Genomic DNA, 25558 nt, shown 5'->3' on the forward strand with positions numbered 1-25558 from the left:
TAAATACACCAAAATCTTAATCTATTTTTTAAAAAAAATGTGGAGATTATTATGGTATGTACTACTGATGTCGACCGATATTAGTAGTATGTATCATGAATCGAAAGTGAAATGCTTGGTGACAGAAAGTTAAGAAGACGAAAGAAAAGAGAACGAGAACAATGAACAATTCCTATAGAAATGAAGGAACAATGAAGTCTGAGATGATTGATTGACATTTTGCAAATGAAGTATAACATATATAAGCGAACAATATTGTTTTCGATTAGATCTTCGTCAGGCTTTACTCTAATATACGGTAATATTTGTATGCATATATGAAATTATTAAACCAATCAAGGCAGTTTATGAGTCAATGATAACTATGAAAACGATTACATAATAAGTGAAAAGCGAAAAGTACAAATTTGTAGTGTGATAACAGGTGTATTAGTTTTTGATAAGAATAATAAAGGCTCAAATCAATGAAGTATAGTTCTCAAATTTTACTAAGATGTTCTGTAATTTTATGTTCAAATACATTCGATTGTCCCTATTTGTGTTCTCGTTCACAACATTATTACTGTAGATTGATAATTAAAGTATTGGAAGTGTTCACTGTTAAATTATAAAACCAACATACATAGTTATTGTATTACTGATTCATCTTCATTATTATCATTTATTTAGCTAGATATCAATGTAGATTACTTAATTTGATACATTACTATCAAAGCTCCATGAACAAACTATCCAGTTCAGAGAATAAAACTCCATCAAATAACATTACTATCATTTCATTCATAAATAAATAAAATTAGAATAGTATTTTTGTGTACAATATACAATAACAATTCAAACAAATAGGTTAAATTAACTAATTGACTTATTATGCAATGAATCAGAAAGTATATAAGGGAAATTTCAAAGATTATATGAATCACATTATGAAGAGATACTTTTATGACATGATGATTTTGTAGCATATGAATAGTTTAAAATATTGAAAGATTGAAAAACTTCCTTTCTTAAAATATTCAAGTAATATGTGTCTAACTAAATCTTGTACAATATTTTTGATCTGAAATTTATATCATACTTTAAGAGAAATTGATGAAACCATGGCAACAACTCAAGTAGAAATTCAATTTAATCATAGGATTTGACCAATATGTTGGATAAGTCAAACCAACTGTTATTTTAAATTCGTTTAAAATACATGTATTAGGACTAGTTTATACAATAAAATTTATTTCTAACAATTATGCTTTTTGAAACTAACTGATTTATGCAATATCTTTCAAATGTCATTAAATTACTGATTATGAATTTAGAACTTTCAAAAAAGTGTAAAATAAAAGATGGTAGGTGGCTGGTAGTGGAATTCAGGACGTGCGTTTCGTCATCAGTAGGTAAGTGGATAATGTAATGACATTTGAAGCGAACGGTACTGGGTTCCTAGTTTCAGAGTGAACATCAACTCTATGATTCACATACATGCAAATGATAAGTCTTAAATAGAACGAAACACACGTTCTGGATTCCACTGCTAGTCATTATTTATCTTTGCTTATAAAGCTTATGACAAAAGGCAATATCAAAGCGATCCGCACAGGATGCACATATGCTAGTAAAACACTAATTAATTGCAGTCCTAATCAACAATAGGATGATACAAGCAAACAATACGAAATATAAACTAATTTGAAACTAAATTTAATTCTTATTTTTAATGTTAAATAATTGAAACAAAATTCATCATGAAATTATTAGACATATAGCTTGGTTAAAATATAATAAACATCTCATATAATAAATCAAATTAATAGAGATATTTGTATGTAAAGTATTCTGTTTTTTAATTGTTCCAACATTTTGAATTGTCTAACTAAGCCAGTAGGTCCTGGGTTCGAATCTCGTTGGGGGCGAGGTTGTGGATCCGCACTGCTGAGGAGTCCCACAATAGGACGAAACGGCCGTCCAGTGCTTCCAGATTTTCCATGGTGGTCTAGCTTCAACTGACTCATCATCTCAACCATTGAAGTAAACACTGAATTATTTATGAAATAAAACTTATACGTTAAAATCGATTTATTTTAATGAATGTTTCAATTCAGTTTATAATGTTACCTATTACATAACACTGTAAAATAAATTAATCTCTATAATTCATTTCTCTATTCATTTCTCACTTGTAAGTTGTTCAAGTTTTTGTTTTTACGAAACAATATCATATTATTAATTCAATGAAATCATTGAAAGCTATACAAGTTCTATGAAAACTTACCAAGAACATCACGTTGGCCATTTATTAATATACAATGAAATATTGTTAAGTATAAGATATAATGCATCAATGTCAACATCATTTATATTCTTATGAATCTATTTGAATGAATGTAGTTTTACAGGAATTCTTTATTATCTTTAATATGAATATGAATTATATTTTATATAAAGAAATATAATTTCATAGATTTGTAACTACACAATTGTCTAAATATAATGACCAATAGGAATGAATAGTTTTAACAATTGGTTAGTTGATAAGTTTATCTGGATTTATGTAATAATGTACCGGCCGGTATTCAAAAATCAATCATTATTGTCTTCTATATTTGTGTATATTTGTATTATATATACATAGAAGTATAACCATTTATGATTAGACAACATTCTGGTTGGTTTAACATAAAAAATAATCAAATATTAAAAACATATTTTGGTGCTTGAAAATTAGAAAATAATGCCTTTTCAATGAAAAGCAATAGTGTAAGTTGTGTTGAATAAAAAAAATTAGAACGTTTAAATGATAATTTCAATATTTGAGATCATGGGTCAATTGAAACTAAACCACTATGAAAAGCCTGAAAGCACTGAACGGCCGTTTCATCCTAGTATGAGACTCTTCAGCAGTGCTCATCCAATGATGTTATTCTCTAACTTCAACTAATCCATAAAATTGAGCGACACATTTACCATTGTCATCAATGACTTAATATCTCACAACAGACCCGAATGAACTTCGCTGATCATGTCGTCTCACTAGAACTTCAAGAAATACCTCTTGAAGCCAGTCATTAGTGAGCATATGTTGAATATGTTTAAATAATACTATATAGTATACTTTGATTATAGCACTCTAAATCGATTCTGACCATAAATAGTGGAGCAAATGTTTTGCCTTATAATCAGCTTTTTTTAGCCATCCCTACTCACGCTATACTAATGGTTAATCCAAAATTATAAGGTTTTCAAGCATTTACCTGTACTTAAGTTAATTCATAAGACATCACGATGCTTAGATAGATTTATATAGTCGCTTTTTAATAAAACTTTGTCAATATAATTGAAATCGGAATGGTTATCTCAACAGTTTATCACTAAATGTTGGTCAGAATAAATTAAAGGACAAACGTTAATCCACTAAAGATATAATTTAATCAAGTAGATCTTAATTGATAAATGAACGAAATGGAATAGGTTTTCAGAGGATTGATAATGGCGGAGTTGATAAAATATTTCATAAAAAGTCCGGTATTAATGACAATAATAGCTAAAATATGTAGTGAAGAACTGACACTAATAAATTTAAGTAAGGATTAGGAGATTAATACTAAAATTGTAAGAACACCTAATTTAATGGAACATTTAGACAATTTGCGAATGTAGACTTACCCACGCTTGTATGAACTATGTCCATGACCAACGTGTACGAACCTCTTTTGAATACGATACTTAGGCTTCTGGATGTGAATTATGATCGCTATGACGATACACAAACGATGAACCCGTAAATCATGTGAAAAATCTGATGATGTATCGTAAATAACATAAAAAAACATTATTTAGGTCAACCTGATGTTTTGTCTCCACAATGTGAGCAAAAATAAAACTCTTAGTCTTATATATATTGAATGAGAGCTGTGATAAAAATCTAACTGAAAAGGAATATTTTTCACCTTATTCATCTTTTTACGAAATGTCTCAGTCAGCCAGCTACAACGTAGGACCAGGCGCATTTGTGCATCGTTCCAAGTTGCCACACCTCATTAGTACAACAAGATGAACACCGAATTCATAGAAGTAGTTAATTTAGTAGTGGTAATATATAAAGACCGCATATAATGACATATTACAGGAAGAAAGAATTAGTTCGTAGAAAGAAAGATATGAAGCGATTTTAATCTCATAGTTTAAGGGAAGATAAAGAGTGTATACACCTACGTCATTTTAATCAATTCTGAGCCATGTTACTCAGAGTCTCCAAACATTGGTAACGATAGTCACGCCGATTCCAACTGAGTAGTCTGCATCTGAATGTCTAAAAAATGTATGTTTATATGAAATGTTTAGTGAACACAGAACGAAATGTATTCATCTTATTCAACGATATTTGTTATTCATTCATTATAAATGAAAATAACCATTAAAGCTTTTTTTTATTTTCCAAATAATTTTCTAACAGACTTATATTCTTTAAGGAATCATTAAACTAGAAAGTAGTCGAAACAAGGTTAGTCATCATTCAAGACTTCAAAAGAATGCCCAATTTATTATGTCTGAATTCACCCAATATAAAATATAGTTTTAGTTAATATAACCTTTTTTGTAGTGATTGCATATATCTTAATATAAGTCATGATAAATGTTAGTATTTATTTACTTTGATTTGCCAAGATTTTATTACAGCCTATTAAGCTAGTGTGTATTTATTTTTACCGTAGTTATGTTTCAAACAATCCACGTCATTACTCGATATTTCTACATCGCATAAAGTAAACACATTGTAAACAATTTATAAAACATAAAAAACATGAGAATAAAAAAGACTAATATAAATTTTTGACTGAAATCATAATTCAATTGAAGCTAGACCACCATGGAAAACCTGAAAGCACTGGACAGCAGTTTCGTCCTAATGTGGGACTCCTCAGCAGTGTGCACGCGCGAGATTCGAACCCAGGAAAATTAAATTGATAGAATCACTTGATATGAAGGAATTAGTAATGAGTTTTATATATGATAAATATTAAAATATTTAGCTGAAAGACTTACAAATCTTTAATGAGATATTTTATTTATTTCTAGTTGTTGATTGAACTAAAACCCTTTTTATTTAATAATGCTATAAAGTAATATGATTGATATAATGAGTGCGAAATGTATTCATTATCATAAGCTTACATGTATATACAATGAAGAAAAATCAATGATTTCACAGCTTTACAAATCAAATTACTTTGATTGTTTGATCCGTATTACTTTTAGCTAATATTTTTGTATAGATTTGGAATCATATATTTACTTCAAAAGAAAACTTCGGTTATTTCACCATTTTCTTTTTTGAATTTCCACAATCAAATTTAATGTTTCACAATAGATGTAACTTATATAAATGTATATTTGACTGTTAAAAGTACTTGGTATCTAAAATAGTTTATTACATGACCTAATAGTATATTCAAAGTGTAAAAAGTGTATATGCAAATGATAGGAGATTATTTGTAGAGATTTTTTTTTAAAATGATTAATTATGTGCATTGATTAGTTAGTAATATGACTTTGGCATCATAACATTCACAAGATATATGTATATATTAACATAATAATTAATTGAAGTGTTGAAAACAACAAACACAACAAGATTATGTTGTATAAATGTAATATAATTATTGAAATCAGTCAGGCAAATGTAACAGGATGTGTTTGTAGAAGTTGTTGAATTTCATTGAAATCACAAAGCAATCTAATTCACACAACAAACGAGAACCTGGAATCACTATACGGCTTTTTCGTCCATAGTAAGGAAACTCTCAGTGGTACACACCCCCAGTACCATACTTGAAAATCTAACCCAGCGCCTTCAGTGTCGAGTTTCAACGATTAATCTCTAAAACACTGAACTAGCATACAAAAGTGTTAATATCTATTTCGAATCAATCTAAGATATTGAGTGACCATCTTTCATTGTCTTTGATTAGTTAATGCCTGACACTCAACATGGTTTAGCTCCACTGTTCACGGCTTCTTATAAAAATGCAAGAAATTTCCTCTGGAAGCTAAACACTAATAAGGACATGATAATTATCAATATGGGTTTGTAGAGGTTTATAAACTACTGGAAGTGTAAAACGATAACTTGTTCACTTATATTGTCTAAAAGATCAACTCATGGGTTAATCAGTAAACGAAATTCTTCGATATTGTATATAAGTAAAACGAAAGTAATGTACTAAAATCTGACATATATAGCAATAGCTAATTGCTCTGATAATTTAACCTATGTCCTCCAAACGTATAATCATAAATATTTAGACAATAAAGCTAACATGAATTATTTCTATCATAGGAGTTGCAAATCATACTGATGGTTTGTATTTCTATAGTCAAGTATTAGTCGAAACCTGCAGTTTTTGAATTCGATGAAGTTCTGAATGGAGCATAACATCGAATAAAGGTGAGGTTGCATCATAAAAATATGATTAATTAGATTTCATTGATTAACTAAAAGAAAAGTTTTTCCACTAGATTTCAGTTGTGTTTTTTATTATTTTTGATGCTGTAAACAATTTCATTGTGTACTCTTGGACATTTCATAATTTCTAATGAATATTAAATAGTGGACAAAACATCTTCAAACATCATCTATGTAAAACAGAATTTACATGAATCATACACCAATATCTCTATTAGAAGCTGATTATTGAAATGCTTATCAATTCAGTGAAGGTATTCAAGACAAACTGAAACACAAGTACTACATTCTATTATTAACTATCTATCCAAGATATTTATTTAATCCTCTAGTAATACTATTCCTTTATTGTATAAAGTATAAGTTATAAGAAATGAATTGTTATTAATAGTAGTATTTAATTTAATAAGTAGTCTATAATTGGTACAGATATTATTTATCTTTTATTTTTCAATCAAGCTTATCATGAACTAAATCTAATGAAAAAATTGTTGTCAAGGAATAAAACCAAATCTCTTTTGTATGGTTAGATAGATTTTATCTTTGAATTAGTGTATACATATATATATATAAACATGTTCAATGCTTTAGGATTGATCTAGAAAAAAGATATTTCAATAAATAGTTCCATTTATATAAATGATAAACTACATGAATAGATAACATTTACAGATTTCTATTATCTTGAGACTTGATAAAGAGAATATTTATTATTAAGTTTTTCTTTACGATTAATAAAAATAATTAAACTTTGATGAATTGAATTATAAATTTAATAATTAAGTTCAATTAGTTTATCAGTATGGGGGTTGTGAAGATTATTATGATGTTTTTTGATTAAAATCATGAACTGATTGATGTTAGATCATCATTGAAAACCTGGAAGAACGGGGTGATTGTTTCGTCATCATACTGATAATTACCACATGCTTACTAGTGACTAGCTTTATAAGGGAATTCTCAGAGTTCTAATGAGAAGACGTGATCAGTGGAGCTAATTAATGTTAGGTAAAGACAGGTATGTCAAGACAGTTCTACTGTATGGGGCGGAAACCTGGAGAACTACAAAAGTCATCATCCAGAAGATACAAGTGTTTATTAACAGTTGTCTATGCAAAATACTTCGGATCCGTTGGCCGGACACTATTAGCAACAACGTACTGTGGGAAAGAACAAACCAGATCCCGGCGGAGGAAGAAATCAAGAAGAAGCGCTGGAAGTGGATAGGACACATATTGAGGAAAGCATCCGACTGCGTCACAAGACAAGCCCCCACATAGAACCCTCAAGGACAAAGAAAAAAAGGAAGACCAACGAACACATTACGCTGAGAAATGGAGACACGTATGAGAGGAATGAACAAAAGTTGGATAGAACTAGATAGGAAAACCCAGGACTGAGTAGGTTGGAGAATGCTGGTCGGCGTCTCATGCTCCATTGAGAGTAACAGGCGTAAGTAAGTAATAAGTAAAGACAGATATCTAACTCAGTACAATGGAAGATGATTGCGCAATTTCGTGGATTGGTTGCGGTTAGACCAGCTCAGTGGTTTAGAACTTAAGCGTTCGCGCGCGAGACCAAAGGCCCTGAGTTCAAATCCTGTGAGCGGAATCGTGGATCTGCACTGCTGAGTAGTCCTATAATAGGACGAAACGGCCATCCAGTGCTTGCAGGTTTTCAATGGTGATCTAACATCAATTGGTTTATGATCTCAATCAATTAGTTTAATCTTTATTCCTTTTAAATATTTGGTTTGTAGAATTTTTGATTAATGAAAATAAATGTCAAAACTGAAAGAAAACTAATCAGAATTTGCAAATTTCATACTATATGCCATAATCTCCAAATTGTGTATTACATTTAAAGTAAATTTAAAGATGAATTACCTGTTTTATTTTATATTTGAGCTTGTTAAAATTGAAGATGTCAAAAGAAAAACTGACTTTTGATTCACAAATTTCTATATCTATTACTATGACACTGTAATAGTTGTAAATGGAGAATATAAAACAATGGTGCATATTTATTTGTATTGTTAAAAAACAAATCAATAACAATATAGATTAGGTTCGCTTTTTTTCTGATCAAACAAAATGCTCAATTGATATTCGTAAACTGTCTGTATGACTTCAAGAAACTTATGATCTTGTCACAAGTTCATAAAACAAGGACTTCTTTAACATTCTTTATTTAGATAAATATTCTTATACATCAATTGGAGGTTATTGAATTTTGGCAGTTTACCACATCACCAGCTCGTTTGTTAATATCAAAGCAATTTATGTTGGTAAGTAATTTCGTGTAAAATATCATCTGTATGATTATGCTGGTATTAAGCCATTACTTAGTCAATCAGTAACAACGTAAAACTTCGTACGTATGTACATCAGTTCTAGTTGCCATACCATATTAGCACACAGATACCATTTTCGATTCGAATCCCATAGTGGTAGAGGTAGTAAAAGTATTAACAGTGATCGGAAAGATTACGGTTTGAAGATATTATTCAAGGAGTATAATCCATTGAAATAAATTTCGGTTGCTATCGTCTAGTGGATTTCAACCAGATAGTCTGCATCTACCATCATCAAGTCATTACTGATGTTTATGTACCAGATATTCTATTAAACTGATTAGATATTGCTAAAATATAGATCAATATTGTCTTTATGTATCACAATGCATAAAAACTTAATATCATGTATATGATTATATAACCATGTTTAAACTAGAAAAAAATATATATATATGTCATTTATCATTATTCACTACATTTAATTATTCATTAGAATGTGAAACAAGATACGATTGTTACGATAAATATGATCTTCCTATTGCATTTTACCAAAAAAGGTAATATAGATTATTTGAATATCAGATATAATAAAGTACAAAGTTATTATATGTGAAAATTATATTTGAAAACATCTCAGCGATCGAAATTTGAATAATTTCAACGTTTTATCCAGTTGACTTATCTGAACTTCTTCAGGGTAATAATCAAAATTAAAATCATCAAAGACAAGTTAACTGGACGAAACGTTGAAATTATTCAAATTTCAATTGCTGAGATGATTTCCAATATAATTTTCACATATAATAACTTCCCTTTATTCGGCGCCCAATTTCTGTCAAACTATTCGTTCTAATCATGACGATTATTCGTATAAAGTACAAAGTTATTTTATGAATTTTGGAATTTTTTTTCACTAAAACTGTTGACATTTTCCACCTCCGTTAATTTTATACATTCCATAAGAAAAAAAATGTAAAATTTAAATGAAACAACCTACACTTTAAAGGTTAGCAACAAAATATTTGAATTATCATAAATATATGACAAATAATTTCTTTTTTATACATAGAAATAATTTGAAAATATTTCACCGTCAATTATTGGGTAAATTCTATAGACATTCGTTTTCTATTTACTATTTATGGGCTATAGATATTAAGAAGTAATTAGTAACTCTGCTTAGAACCCTTTTGAAGATACTGTCGGTTCTAAGCACGGATAAAAAAAGGAGGATTGGGCATGGAGTTAGTGACCGAATCCCGTAGAAAACGAACTCGCTAAAACAAAAAAAAACGCTAACCAGAAAGAAAATAATTTTAACTCTGTTCTAGTAATTAGAAGGTTTTTATTTAGAAGAGTTATGACGCCTTATGGTGAAAATCAAGTTCTTTCAGAAGTCAGGAGGCTGATACCTCTTCTGACAACCAGAGCAACCAGTAATTAAGGTACATCCGGATTGCTGTAATTCAGTTTAAAAGTTTCATAAGGTTATAATAGGCAATTACTTAGTTATGTTCGATTTTCAATGATGAATTATGTAAAGATTATATAGAATAATGCATAAAAATTGAACCAGATTATCATGGCTAATAGAAAAGATCTAATGAAAAATTGACAGAGATTCAAATAAGAATTGTAACAAATAATAATACTTAGAATTAAACTCCAAAAAATTTATTTATCACAGCCAACGTAATATTTTTCAGAATGTTTTCGAATTCAACTAATCCATAATAATTTCAATAGTTGAGCTTATGAGTCAATTGAAGCTAGATCACCATGGAAAATCTGGAAGCACAAGACGGACTCCTTAGCAGTGCGCATCTCGCATCGCGAGGTTCGAACCCACGATATATCAGTCTCTCTAAACCACTAATCATAATTCCCAACACTAATTTATAACCCTCATATGGTCCTAGTTATCAGGTGGACACTCTCAAAATCAATCTAGTGTCTCTCAAATATCGTTCATAAATTATAGTCTCACCAAAGATTCATTTAATTTAATGTCTTAAAATTTATATTGAATATTCATCACAGACTGAATTCATTCCTAGTACCGTTCATTATTTCTTTCTTTCTATTCTTATATTTTTATGATCATGAATGATATAAACAAAGTAGTACAATATTTCATTTGTCATTTAGTTCAACTGGTGTAATCGTTTGCTTTTATAGCTGTTCTAATTTAAGTCTTTCATAATGATGATTAATCCATTTAGTAAAAGTTACATAACATTTAAATATAGATTCAGAATAGAACAGTTTGTATATCCTACACAAATTCTTAAATTATTAGTTATCTCCATATATAGTTTAATTTTGTTTTATTCCATATCTCTAGTTTACATAATAAACATAAATCTTGTCAATTATACAGAGTATAAAGCTTAATTTTTTGTTTATAAACTCTAATTGAATAATACAATAAATCTTATTCAATAAAGTACCATTTCAGAGACTTTCCTCAATTACTTCCATTCATATTCATAGAAATCCTTGTAATTAATTAAATGGATACTTTCAAGAAAAAAAACTTAGTTTTATCTCGCTAATGTACAATTCTAGTTGAAACAAACAAATAAAGTCCATTTAACTAAAATGTTTGGAATCCTGTATTCCGGCAGTGAAAAAAAAAACAACCAAGTATTCACTTGTATGCAATTATCTGTCTCACTTATAATGTCACAGGTTAATCAAGATAATACATATCGGTATCTCTTAGGTTCTTTAAAAGATATATGTATTTCAGTGTCTGTGTGTAAAATTGACCGAAACCTACATGTATAAAAAACGCAATTCTTAGTAGAGATATAGTAATATATTCAGTTACTACTTCACTATTGTCATTGCATTAGACAGAATATAAATGAATCACTAAAATTTCAATGAATAGTTATTGAATGTCTCGAAAGGTTTAGTAAGTAAATAAATGGATGTATATTAGCCAAATTTAACAACGTTGAAAAATCTTTCAATATATATATATAAAGCTTGACGTCGGAAGAAATAACAGTACATACACCCACTCGTTATTATCTTACTAAAATATATTAATATCTGAATTCATGAGTCAATTAAAGCTAGACCACCATGGAAAACCTGAAATCGCTGAACTAGTTCGAGACTTCTCAGCAGTGCGCACTTACGATCACACATGGGGATTCGGATTCAGGAACTGTCGGTTCCGCGCGCGATCACTCAATCTCTAGACCACTGATGTGGCAGGCATCCAACGGTGTTAATGTCTAACTTCAAACAATCCATGAAATTGAGCGGCACATCCATCATTGTCGTCAGTGAGTTAATATCTCACAACAAGCCCGATTGAACTCCACTGGTTACGTCTTTTCACTAGAACTTCAAGAAATACCTCTTGAAGTCAGTCACTAGTGAGCACATGATGATTATAATAAGAAAGGGGTGGGGGATCGTGGATGCGCCTCATACTAGGATGAAACGGCCGTCCAGTGCTTCCAGATTTTCTATGGTGTTCTAGTTTTAATTGACTCCTGAATTGAACGATGAAATTAAAATAATATCCACAAAACCCCTGTCTGATATGAATGTCGGTATAATTACTGTTCTAAATTGGTGAAAAAAATATTGCATGTACTTGTCAAAACTGAACTAACCTAAAGTTACATCCATCAAAGCTATGAATGTTTATAATATAAATGGTAAAAAAGATGTAAACTTAATTATCCAAAATTTCATTCTTGCAAGTCTATGAAGTAATCCTCATAAAATTGATTTATTCTGTTAATTTCTAATTACATTTTATTCATCATTATGACTATTTGACATTTAGGCACTAACGATTTACATTATATTGTACTTTCTTTATGTGCACATATGTCATAATAAAAAATATTAATCTAGTGTATTTTATAATGACTTACATCAAATACTGATGACTCGAAGTAAATTGAAGCTGTTATTATTTCGTCTCTATTCTTATTTAGACAACTTGACTTGCTTTAAGACGTATTTCCTGGAGTTCTAGTGAGAAGCAGTGACCAGTGAAGTTCAATCGGATTTGTTGTGAAGACAATGATGGATGGTGGCGAATTTTCGAGGATTTGTTGAAGTTAGACATTAACACCGTTGGATATCTGCCAGCTCAGTGTTCTAGAGGTTAAGCGTTAGCGCACGAGATCGATAGGTGTTAGATTCGAATCCCCATGTGTGACCGCAGATGCGCGCTAGTGAGGAGTCCCTAACTAAGACGAAACGGCCGTCAAGTGCTCCCACGTATTCCATGGTGGTCTAGCTTTAGTTGACACATGAATTCAACCACTAAATTACTATAATATCCACAAAATCTCCTTTCTATTAATAAGTCGATCCTGTTTGAGCATTACTGATATGATAACTAACAAAAAAGCCTTGCAAACAGTTTCATTTAATGAGATGTATGATTATTATAAAATGAAAAGGCAGTTGAAGTACTAAGATTCTTATTTAATTTAGTTTCGAAGAATAATGTACTATTAAACCCTATAATCACAAGATCCTTTATATACTTTATAGTGAACTATGTTTATTTTTCTGTAGCTAATCACAATATGTGAGAGATTGGGAAATGTGGTTTAGGCAAAACTAGATCTATAGATAACAATAATTGTATTGTGCAAATAATTGAAAAGAGAAGATTATTGTTTAAACATTCATTCCAGTAGATACAAAAATTTATATTCATATGCCGTCGTCTTCTGTTCTTTTCTACCCTTTAGATATTATAATCCAAATCGCCATGTTTTTTAAAGAATGAAACATGTTTGCCCATACATTTGGAAATATTAAAAGTAGGAAGTTAAAAATAATCTAAATTTAGTGAAAATGTTCTATTATAAACTGGTTAAAAAATTAGGTCAGCAGATGTTTTTATATTTTTCATAAATTCCAGCTTGAATCAGGCAAGAATTTTTGTAATGTTATTACTATCTATATAATCGAATTGTTTATATGTACCGTAACAACTGAATATGGTTTAGGTGTTGAGAATGTTGAACACCAAGTGTATTAAAGTAATAAATTTAAAAGAATAGAGATGAACCATACTCTATCTGTACGATTCTATCATATATGTGAAAGATAATAAGTTGTGGTAATAATGGCATACATGAACGTTCGCTGTTCAGATTTTGTTTATTCTGACATTATTTTTATGTAGTTTTTTTGATTAAACTTCTTCGTAATTATGTATATATGTGTTATGTAATATGTGTATGTATAATGCATAGTTTAAATAATGATTTAAATGAACATGAGGAGTTTGTAAATGAGAATTACCCGTTTTTAAATTCAGAACTTCTCACACACAACTGAGGGAAATTGTCAAAAAATAATGCGTTAGTTGATATTTTCATTCAAAAAGATAAATAATCTTCAGATGTTACTTATTTTGAATCCAATCCCAACAAAGGACATAAAGTTTTCTGTTCATCATTTGGCTACTAACGGTTATAAAGTAGTTTAAAATTATTTGAAAAAAAACTGGGATTCTATTCATAACCAATTGATCACTAAATGGTAACGAGTGTCATGCATGTCAACATCTTCTTTAGTGTTGATTGAATTCTATTGATCAAGTCGCGATGTGGCCACTAGATGAAGTGACTTAGGATTGCGTGCATTAGGTTGAGATGTAAGGTGGTTGGTGGAAGTAGTCGCCAGGAAGCCGTGCATTTAGTTTTCGTGCTATTCGACATTCATTAGCAAGGTGGACCTGTAGTCTTGAGAATACTGGTTCTACCTGGTGGATACTCACCAAAGAGGTCGTCTATGCAAACCGAAAAGGGGTCTTCCTTCACATAAAAACAGTTAACTGTTTCCGGGTTTCTGAATATAGTTCAGTCTCTGATGAAATACATGTTGAAAATCTGTTAGCTGTTGTGTGGTAGTACTATTTTGATAGTGATTTAAGCCTGATTTTTTTAACAACCAATGCATAAACCAAAATATATAACCCAAGTTTGTTTCTTAAGCATATTCAGACACACTAATTTTTACGATATTTTACAAAAAGTAAGCAAAATTCCACAAATGGCAAAATTCAAAACTCAAGTTGAAAAATGATGGTTACATTCGACCGTATTCACTATGAAAGTGAGAACCCTAATTGATGCTGCAGAAAGCGGTTTGGTTTTAAAGAACGGTTTAAATTCTATTACACAATGATAGAAATATTTACTTCAAGAACACATATTTTCCATGATTTTTCATATCATATTCATTCGACAACCACATGACAAGGTGTACAATTATTTTACAAACCACAGAGTGAGTAGTCTTGAAATTTCATTCTTTAGTGTAGTGATCTATCCGAAAACATATAATATACTGAGAATTTTGAAGAAAAGTGAAATGAATTTTAACTACAGATTCTTTTAAATATTTCATATTTAAACTACATATAAGTTTTTAAGTAGTATAAAATTGTATGCGAATATTCTGTAAAACATCGTCATAAGCATGGAACATACTCATCTCTAACTCTAATAATTATGAATCAGGAGTATATGTCTTTGCATAGATCTTTCAGTATTATTTGTGACACATCAATCGAAGAAGATGATCTTCATATACATCACAATAATTATCTATGAACTTTTATACAAACAAATATGTGAATTTTTCGATAGAAGTATGTTGAACGTCGTTGACACTATCAAATACATGATATTTTATTAGTTTTACTCAAATTTCTGTACAAATTCATTACTTCGAGGGAATAATACTTGTCTAATGAAGTTTGTAGTATGCACATTATAGTAAACTTGGATGATGTATTTAAGTAATTATTGCTTTGTTGTTCCATGCTCTTTTGTTTCCATTTCACTTTCTCTAGTTGTGAATGGTTATAATTAACTCGATATGACGTAGGAAATGATCCTAAGTGCACTGTTCATAAATCAACAGGATGTTCACTTACGAAGAACCATTAGTTCTCGGCTGATGTATTTCATTACTGTAATACATGTCATAAATGTACTACCTGAACAATCCTTGAACTAGTAAAATTAAAACAATCTTATGTCACATGTTTGTTCTCTACAATTTAACGTTACTATCTATATCGAATTGATCATGTCTATAAACTGTAATTACTATTATTATCATATATTCCCTCTTACTACTGTTCTTCAGTTACGATTACAATTCTATGTTTTCATAATCAAACTTTACTGACAAAAAAGTATAGAAATTTCTAGATGTGATTAGTTACATGTAAAACACGAAACATTTGAGAAAGAAAACATCTATCATGTAGTTATTTTCATGTAAAACTAAGTTATAGCATCACAGTTTTCTACTTCTATATTAATTCTCATAAAGCATCATGATAGATTAGATCGGGAGAACATTAATATGCAATAGATAGGTATTATTTAATGAAACTCAAATGACTGATCGAACATGACTGAATGCTTATATGATTTACGATCATCATTGATTTGATAACATATTTATACTCAACATAATTATTCTACTTGGCATACTGACAATCTTTAAATAACTTGTAGTGCTAAGCCCATATACCTTATTCTAGCTTTCGGACAGCCCATTCTACTCATTTTACTTGAGTCACATTCTGATCTTTTTATTCATTCGCTTATCAATCTTGACTGTTTTTATATGAGTTGCATATATGTGTGTACACTTCTTATCCCATTACTCATCACATGTATGTAACTTACTTTTGTGTAACTATAACTATTGATTAGCACTTGGTTAAATGGAGGATGGCTTACCTGCCATCTCCACTCTGTGTCCTTTCTCTTCTTTCTATTACATTCGCTTTATATACAAAATATATGTATACACAAGTCCATTCTCGTTATTCGACTTATCTAAATCCGTTATTGACTAACGCGATTTAAGTCGATGATTATATACGAGGATAAGCGATAACAAACATTAATACGATCTAATTGGAGTCAAATTCACGGGCCATTAAAAACTTTTTTATAATAATAATAAATTGATAATACTACTTAAAAATGAATAATGAACTTCTCCTCACAAATAGACAAAAGTTTAAAAAGTTCATAAAATGTTTTCTAGACTAGATTTATTCAACCCAAATCAATCTAGTCTTGTTTGCTATGATCAATTATGTTTTGAATCCTTGTGTTAAAATAATATAGTTTGTAAGGAAATGACCATTTTAAATGATTGATATTAGTTGCGAAATTCTATTTTATGTTTATTTCTTTTTCTACTAAAGTGATATGTTAAAACAAACAAAACAAAAAGTCTTAGAACAAAGTAAAGGAAGACTCTGAACAGTGCAATCACCAAACATCTCCTTGATACAGGACATCAGGTAGATACCTTGTAATCCTTTATAGTGATTAGTAAGCAGCCAAACTCCAGTCTTCTGAAGTTTGCTGAAGCCATTGCCATCAGGCGTCAAAAACCTGACCTATGTATTCAAAAGGAGACGGTGGTTAATCTTTCCTTGCCCTGGTGACAAATATTCCTTCACTGCACCATAAAATTTTATTTTTTATTTTTTTTCTTTTGCATTTATTACATCATTGACTCTATTTTATTTTTTTCAATTATCTATCAAATTAATAATCTTTCAACTCAACTCTACTCACTACATTCCTTCAATGTTATTCATTATGTAATCGATTGTTTCTAACCCACTTTCGAACTGTTGTCACAATTAATGCTGTAGAATATTCTTTCACATTAGGTATATATTTACAATATTCAGTTGGCAATTTAAACCCATTATGTAATTATGATTTTTAAATATCACAGGTTGTAAGCAGCTGATGAGAACCTACGAAATAAAATGAATTCATGCTATTCTGCTAGAATCTTTGTTCTTGCTCTTTTCAAAATGATAAAGGGAACTATGTGTATAAAACAATATCATTGAAACCTGTCAAAACATTAGATCATCAGTCCTAAAAAGCTTGATATTTTGGCTATGAATGATATTTATTAGATTAAATCTTTCACTACATTATATTCATTTAATGAAGTTGGTTCGAACCCATAAATTAGTAACTAGTTGTCGATTTCATAAACTACTAAGTGACAGCTCAGAATTATAAGATACTCAGCCAATTACTTTAAATAGCATCTATGAGTAAGCTAATTTTATCTCACATATCAATAACAATCTATTCTATGTTGGTGTAATTAACAATAGCTGTTATAATGGAAAGATACAGCATGACTGAATAGTTCAGTTTTCTTTTAATATTCGTTTGAACAGATATTAATAAGCACAATGTGAAATCCCCAGAAATAAATAACACAATTGTAGTGTGTTAATGTACATTTTCCAAATATATCTACCTTTATTCACTTAATTTTGTTGATATTATTGAATGATAGTAACTAACTGAATATCATCATGTTTACTAAATCCCTTTTTTTTATAAGTGACTTTATATAAACAATGAATCATTCAATAATATACTATTTATATTATTAAAGATTTCTTTTAGTATATATAGTCATATTCAATGAGATGAATAATCATCTACCTACATTCGGTCATTTCCTCCCTTTTTTCATTTTCACTTGGTTATATGGTTTAACCATAAAATTTGACCTGATCTTTGTTGTTCTTATCAATGATAGTCGGTGTATTAATCATTTCTTTTGATTACATTAAATAAACAAATAAATCTATGCTGTGGATAAATATGGATAAATGAATAATTGTAAAGTGTTATTCATATTTAATTGCATAGTTATAATCTTCTTAATTATCTTCAGTTGGTAGGAGCTAATAATGTGTATTTAGTAGAAACAATCTGTTTAACAAAGGGTTTGAATAAAATACTTTTCCAGTTTACAATACATCTATGATGTAATTAATTATGCACAGTTATTTTGATAAAACCACCTAATATTTTTGATTGAAATCATGAGTCGATTGAAGCTAGACCACAATAGAAAACCTGGAAGCACTGGACGACCGTTTCGTCCTAGTACCGGACTCCTCAGCAGTGCGCATCCACGATCCCGCACCCTACGAGATTCAAATCCAAGACCTATCAGTCTTGTGTCAGGCGCTTAACCAACTAGACCACCTAATATTTGTTTTATTACGTTGACATATATTACACTTTTCGAAGACTTATTGAGTAGTGTATACATTATCAATTGAATAATTAAAGAAACTATCTTAACTTTACCTTCACATATGTTCTTCTAAGTTGGATAGAATGTTCTTATTTATTCTAGATCAAGCCTTATTTATCAACTTTTCAAATTCTTCTGAATCATGAAAGTGAACATCTTGAACTTTGAAATTTGATTCGAAGAGTTATTGAGGTAAAATGGACAACAGCTTATTCTTATGTTCTTGGAATGTTTGAAAACAAGATATTCAACTCAAAGTCAGATACATAGTTCATGTGTTAGGAAATTTTTTTTTATCAAATTTGATAAGATGTTAGTACATATAAGTAAATCATAAATATATTTACCAGACAATAATTACGAGGTAAACTTTATCACAGGAAATCATGAAGCATTCTATCTAAACATCATATACACTGACAAATTGTATGTTCAGTTAATTGATGAGAATTACATGTTAGCTTCTATCAACATTCTAAATTTTGTGTTTGTATCAGTCAAGTCATTGTCTATATAACTGACGTTTCTCAATTTATACATTTTATCATAATACTTTGGTTTACTTACTTACTTACGCCTGTTACTCTCAATGGAGTATAGGACGCCGACCAGCATTCTTCAACCTACTCTGTCCTGGGTTTTACTATATAGTTCTATCCAAATTTTGTTTATTTCTCTCATATCTGTCTCCATTTCTCAGCGTATTGTGTTCTTTGGTCATCCACTCCTTCTTTGACCTTGAGGATTCCATGTGAGGGCTTGTCTTGTGACGCAGTTTGATGCTTTCCTCAGTGTGTGTCCTATCCACTTCCAGTACTTCCTCCTGATTTGTTCCTCCGCTGGAATCTGATTTGTTCTCTCCCATAGTAGGTTGTTTTTATTAGTGTCCGGCCAACGGATTCGAAGTATTTTGCGTAGACAACTGTTAATAAACACTTGTATCTTCTGGATGATGGTTTTCGTAGTTCTCCAAGTTTTCGCCCCAGTAGGCAGTAGAACTGTCTCGACATTTCTGTTGGAAATTCTGACCTTGGTGTTGGGTGACAGTCGTTTTGAGTTCCAGATGTTCTTCAGTTGTAGATATGCTACTCTTGCTTTGCCGATCCACGCCTTCACATCTCCGTCAGATCCACCGTGTTCATTAATGATGTTGCCGAAATATGTAAAGGTTTCTACGTCTTCCAAATCTTCTCCGTCAAGTGTGATTCGATTGTTGCATGTTGCTGTATCGGAGAATCTTGCTTTTCCCTTTGAGTATGTTGAGACCTACTGCTGCTGAGGCTGCTGCTACACTGGTCGTTTTCTCCTGCATTTGTTGTTGCGTGTGTGATAGAAGAGCCAGATCATGTGCGAAGTTCAGATTGTCCAGTTGCATCCCACCTGTCCACTGTATCCTATGCTTCCCCTCAGGTGTTGACGTCTTCATGATCCAGTCGATCACCAGAAGAAGTAAGGGTGAGAGTAAGCAACTTTGTCTGACACCGGTCTTTACTTCGAACGAGTTTTTCAACTGTCCTCCATGGACGATTTTGCAGTTCAATCCATCATAGGAATTCCGTATGATGTTGACAATCTTCTCAGGCACGCCGTAGTGCAGAAGAAGCCTCCATAGCGTTGCTGTGTCCACGCTATCAACTGCTTTCTCGTAGTCAATGAAGTTGATATAGAGTGATGAATTCCATTCAATTGATTGTTTCACAATGATCGGTAGTGTTTCGATCTGGTCTGTTCACGATCGATCCAGTCTATTGGTCTCAAAACTCCCCCTGGAGCCCCTCTACGGCTACTGCCGGTTCCAAGCACGGATAAAGGAGGAGGGCTGGTCACAGGGTTAGCGACCCCATCCCGTAGAAAGCTAACTCGCTAAAAAACGCTAACCAAGAAATTATTCAATACTTTGGTTTGCTGAATTTGTAATCTGTTATTTATTTGGCATAGATTAAAATTACAACTTTACAACTTTACAGAATACAAAAAATACTTAACAGATAATTTTGAATTCAAATTTACGGTAATACACGTTTTGTCAAGATTGCATATCAACTAAATCCAAGTATCTGGTTAAAAAAACAACACTTCAATAAAGTATTCTGACTTGTCAGGGTCAATTGCATAAAAATGAGTTTCCTATTAACTAATTGGATAAATTAATTGATATATATATGAAGAATTCACTAAATCTAATGTTATTATTTGTATTACGTAACTTAGTATGATAAACTTTATATTACATCATCTTGGTTATTCGTGTTCACGGAATCGGTACTTTAACAAAAAAATTTCATATATATACAATTGTTCAGCATGATAATAGAAATTCGTTGAAAAGAGATCTTTTCACTGAACTTAGTTTTTTTTTTAATTTTTGAACATATTAAATGTCATTGTTTTGGGTCCAAATCCCGCGTGGTGCGGTCGTGGATAAGCCCTGCTGAGGAGTCCCACAATAGGACGAAACGGCCATCCAGTCATTTCAGGTTTTCCATGATGGTCTCGCTTCAATTAACTCATGATCTCAACTAGTGAAGTTACTACAATCTCCACAGAACCCCTACTGATATATTGATGTATACATTCTACTCATTTGTTTTATTAACAATATACAATTAACATAAAATAGATTTACATATATTCTATTCCCATTCCTTTTTTTTTATAGTGTAACGTCTTTGTTTTTACGTAAGTTATACTTTAGCATTCGTATGTATATAGATACATGTAGTTTTGTTAACGAATATACAAATAATCATTGTATTTGTGTAAATTATTTATTAGCCTGTAATAAACAGAACATTAAAAATTATAAATAGATTTTAACAGTATTACATTTGTGATCACTAAAACATGTGCCAATGTAGTTTCTATAATTATAGTCATTATGTTATGAGAAATTTATACCAGCTGACAACAAAAATACTTTCATCTTCTGTTGTTTTTTCTTTCTTTTTTCTTTATGAAGTGAATATGCGTGATTCTCAAACATTTTGAATTGCCGTGATAAATAAACAGCAATCTTCAGTAAATTGTTAATGATTATTATCGCTAATTTTTTGTTTAAGAAAAAACCCTCGGTGGTTGAAATCACGAGTCAATTGAAGCTAGACCATCATGGAAAACCTGGAAGCACTGGACAGCCGTTTCGTTCCATTGTGGGACTCCCCAGTAGTACGCATCCACGATCTAGTGAGAAGTCGTTACCAGTGGAGTTCAACCAGGTCTGTTGTGAGATAGTAACTCACTGAAGACAATGGTGTATGGTGGCGCAACTTCGTGGATTGGTTGAAGTTAGACATTAACACCGTTGGATACCGGCTCAGTGGTCTAGTTGGTTAAGCGCCTGGCGTGAGACTGATAGTCCCTGGGTTCGAATCTCGCAAGGTGCGTGATCATGGATGCGCAATGCTGAGGAGTCCGATACTAGGAAGAAATGGCCGTCCAGTGCTTCCGGGTTTCCCATGGTGGTCTAGCTTCAATTGACTCATGATTTCAACCAGTGAAATTTCTAAAATCTCCACAAAATCCATTCTGATAATAATAAAAAAACCCATAAAAAATCTAGATGATTTGTGTTAGAAAATTGGAGATTAGATCACTTTAAGACTAACTTTCATCATACAACAAAATCATCTTCAAAAACTTCAAAAAACAATAAACAGTAAATGAGTTGTTTCTTTAGAAATTGTAATACTCTTCACCAATTTTAGCTTACAGCTATACATTATTATTTGTCTAGAATGAAAGATACTTTTTTTAAGCTAAACAGATCTATAAAAACAATCGTCTTTCTTTCTAGATAATGTTTAGTTGTGGAACTGTGATAGAATCCATAAAATACTTAAAGTACATTTTGAAATCCACTGCTAGCCACTATCTATGATTGTGACTTCAAAGAAATATTGAAACATTCTGTACTGGATGAATATACCATGAATGAGAATGATCTATTGTAGTTCTTAACAATAAAGACAAATGATTTTAACGAGAGAACCATCTTTCTTTTTCTTTAACTTTCTTATCATAAACCATTTCAACATAATTTCTTAGTTATAGCAGCATACAATTGAAGAATATATGGCACTCAAAACAACTGTCAACCAATATCAAAGTTAGAAAGTTTATTGCGAACGTCGGGAAAATTCTACTGTACGGAGCTGAAATGTGGAGAACTACTACAGCCATTACTAATGAAGATAAAAGTATTTATAAATAGTTGTCTACGCAACATAATCAAAATCCATTGGCCGGATACCATCAGTAACAGTCTACTTTGGGAGAAAATAAACCAGCTTCCATTTGAAGAGAAAATTAGTAAGAGATTATGGAAATCGGAAGGACATACATTACGCAAATCATCAAACTGCATCATGAGGCAAGCCCTAACATGGAATCCTAAAAACAACAACACTAAACAACTGGACTACATTATCTTTACAATAAATTCTTATGCAAATGGAATACAATAAAGTAATCGAGGCTTTTTCTAAAAAAAACTTTACAAAAAAAGGAAACTAATTAAATCAATAGATCAATTAACTGATGGACATTTTTCAATTTTATTAAAAATACAAAAAAATAGGAAACAAATTGGGTATTAAATTGAAATACTCTAGTAACAAAGAATGTAATGTGACATGATAAAGATATTTAAAATAGAGATATATGAAAGAAAAAAAGAACCTTTAAAATATAAACTAATTCTAGGAATAAATTCTCTTTCATGACACTCTAGGTTAAGTGACCTATCATTGAAAACGCTTGGTTCGGTGAATTGGTGCCCTCCTTTGCCTGATATATATATATGATAACTACATTTGTGTTGTAAATCTCTATTGATTATACAGAATTTATTTTTAATATTCCGATTCTATAAGGTACACCAAAAACTAAATAAATCACCTCACTACAATCTTACTCATTTATTAAGCGTATTACCTTTTTGTACATTGATATTATCGATTTTCTTTTTCATTATTCATGAATGATTACATGTATTTATTTTTTTTGAGGAAAATAATTTTAATGATTAAGATCATGAGTCAGTTAAAGCTAGACCACCATGGAAAACCTGGAAGCACTGGACGTCTGTTTCGTCCTATTGTGGGACTCTTGATACTCCCTGATACTCTTTTTTGTATACAATCAAATTGAATATCAGTCATTTATTAGTTTCTTTAATTGATTCTAACTATTAATATGGATATCCGTTGTTAAATATGAAAATAGCATTTTGTTCGTTTGTTTTAACTAAAGAAGTAAATCAATTTAAGGCATTCATAATTGACTTTAGTATTACATTGTTTCTTATAATTATATTATTTCCTCTTTAACTAGCATTCATCGCATTATGTTTACGTAATTATACATATACTATCTACATTGGATCAATTGTAAACACTACCAATAACGAATACAAGTACTACTAAATACAATAACCATGATTTTTTTTTAGAATAATCCCTTTTTTTTAAAAAAGTTTGTTATTACAATGAGAAAACAGAGTTAATACTTGAATATGTACATCTATGACAAGATTGTTCGAAATGTACAGTGTAAATACATCACAACTTCCGAATTCATTTTGTCTTCCCATTGTGTTTAATTAAGATCATGGTTTTGATAACTTTATTCATTTGACATTATCCTCAATCTATTGATAAATATATACCATTTACTATTGAAGTAGAATATGTCTTATTGATAAGGTTGAAGAAGTTAATTATGTTATGTAAATACCTTATATCATATTAATTGGATGGAAAAAATCCAAACTAATCAGTAAAATAGTCGACAAAAGAACCAATGCATTATAACTAATATATTTTGACTGGCAACTAGTTATATTGGCTAAAGTCGTGATTTAAAATTATTTATCATCATTGTTATTTAAGTGTTTCATTATGTTTTAATCAACGTAATAAAAAACAAGAAACTTACGAACTTCCAGATAAAGACGATGTTGATCAACCCATTGTTCACCACCAAATCCAACATAAGCTGAACTATGGCATGTATAAACACCAGCATCATTCATCGTTACATTAGGTATAACATACAGTTTACTGTATCCTAATATATTACCTTCAGGATGTTCCCATCTATATTGTACTTGACTTGGATTCACCTCTGGTGGTAAATTCACTGAACAATTTAATACTACTTTACGTCCAAGTAGAACAATCCATCGACGTACATGACTTGGTTGAGTTGGTTGAATTATCCCATGATAACGTAAATAATTATTACCATGATACATTTGACGGCCATTTTGACAAGAAACAATAATTGATAGAATTGTTTGTAGAATTAATAATTTGATAAAAGATGTCATAGTTACAAATATAGCTACTATGATCTATATATTTTTAATCTTTGTTTATGACAAGTAGTCGTCCTTACTAGTTTTATTGACTGTAAACTTTAGTGTACGATTTTTTTTTCGGAAGGCAAATAAATAGTTAGAAAACACTTTATAATAGACAGAAACCGGCCGGTATTCCGATGCCGTACAATTATTTACTTAAATTGGATGGACGTATAAACACACGAATTTGAGGTTTTTTTCATAAAATCTAGAATGATTGTGTATAGAAACACATATTCCGCACAGGCACACAATTACATATACTAACATAGAAATAAACTAGAGGATATGTGTATTTAGCACATAATTCACTACTTATTCGAAT

At 30.6% G+C, this 25558-nt stretch overlaps 1 protein-coding gene across 3 annotated transcripts in view; it reads right to left on the minus strand.

The window, feature by feature from the left end:
* The window catches only part of MS3_00004035 (uncharacterized protein), a 72168-nt gene extending 46818 nt beyond the window's left edge, over nucleotides 1–25350 (minus strand). For 2 of the 3 annotated variants that reach the window (XM_051211925.1, XM_051211926.1), the window contains exon 1: nucleotides 2267–2608. In XM_051211925.1, coding sequence (XP_051072043.1) covers nucleotides 2267–2348 — 82 coding nt within the window. In that variant the 5' untranslated portion in view covers nucleotides 2349–2608. Of the gene's footprint in view, nucleotides 1–2266; nucleotides 2609–24806 lie in introns of those variants that run through there. The other variant, XM_051211924.1, reaches the window with a different exon arrangement.
* Between the last annotated feature and the right edge of the window lie 208 nt (nucleotides 25351–25558).

The sequence above is a fragment of the Schistosoma haematobium genome, chromosome ZW (assembly GCF_000699445.3).
Source record: "Schistosoma haematobium chromosome ZW, whole genome shotgun sequence".
In the NCBI taxonomy this organism is placed as follows: Eukaryota; Metazoa; Platyhelminthes; class Trematoda; order Strigeidida; family Schistosomatidae; genus Schistosoma; species Schistosoma haematobium.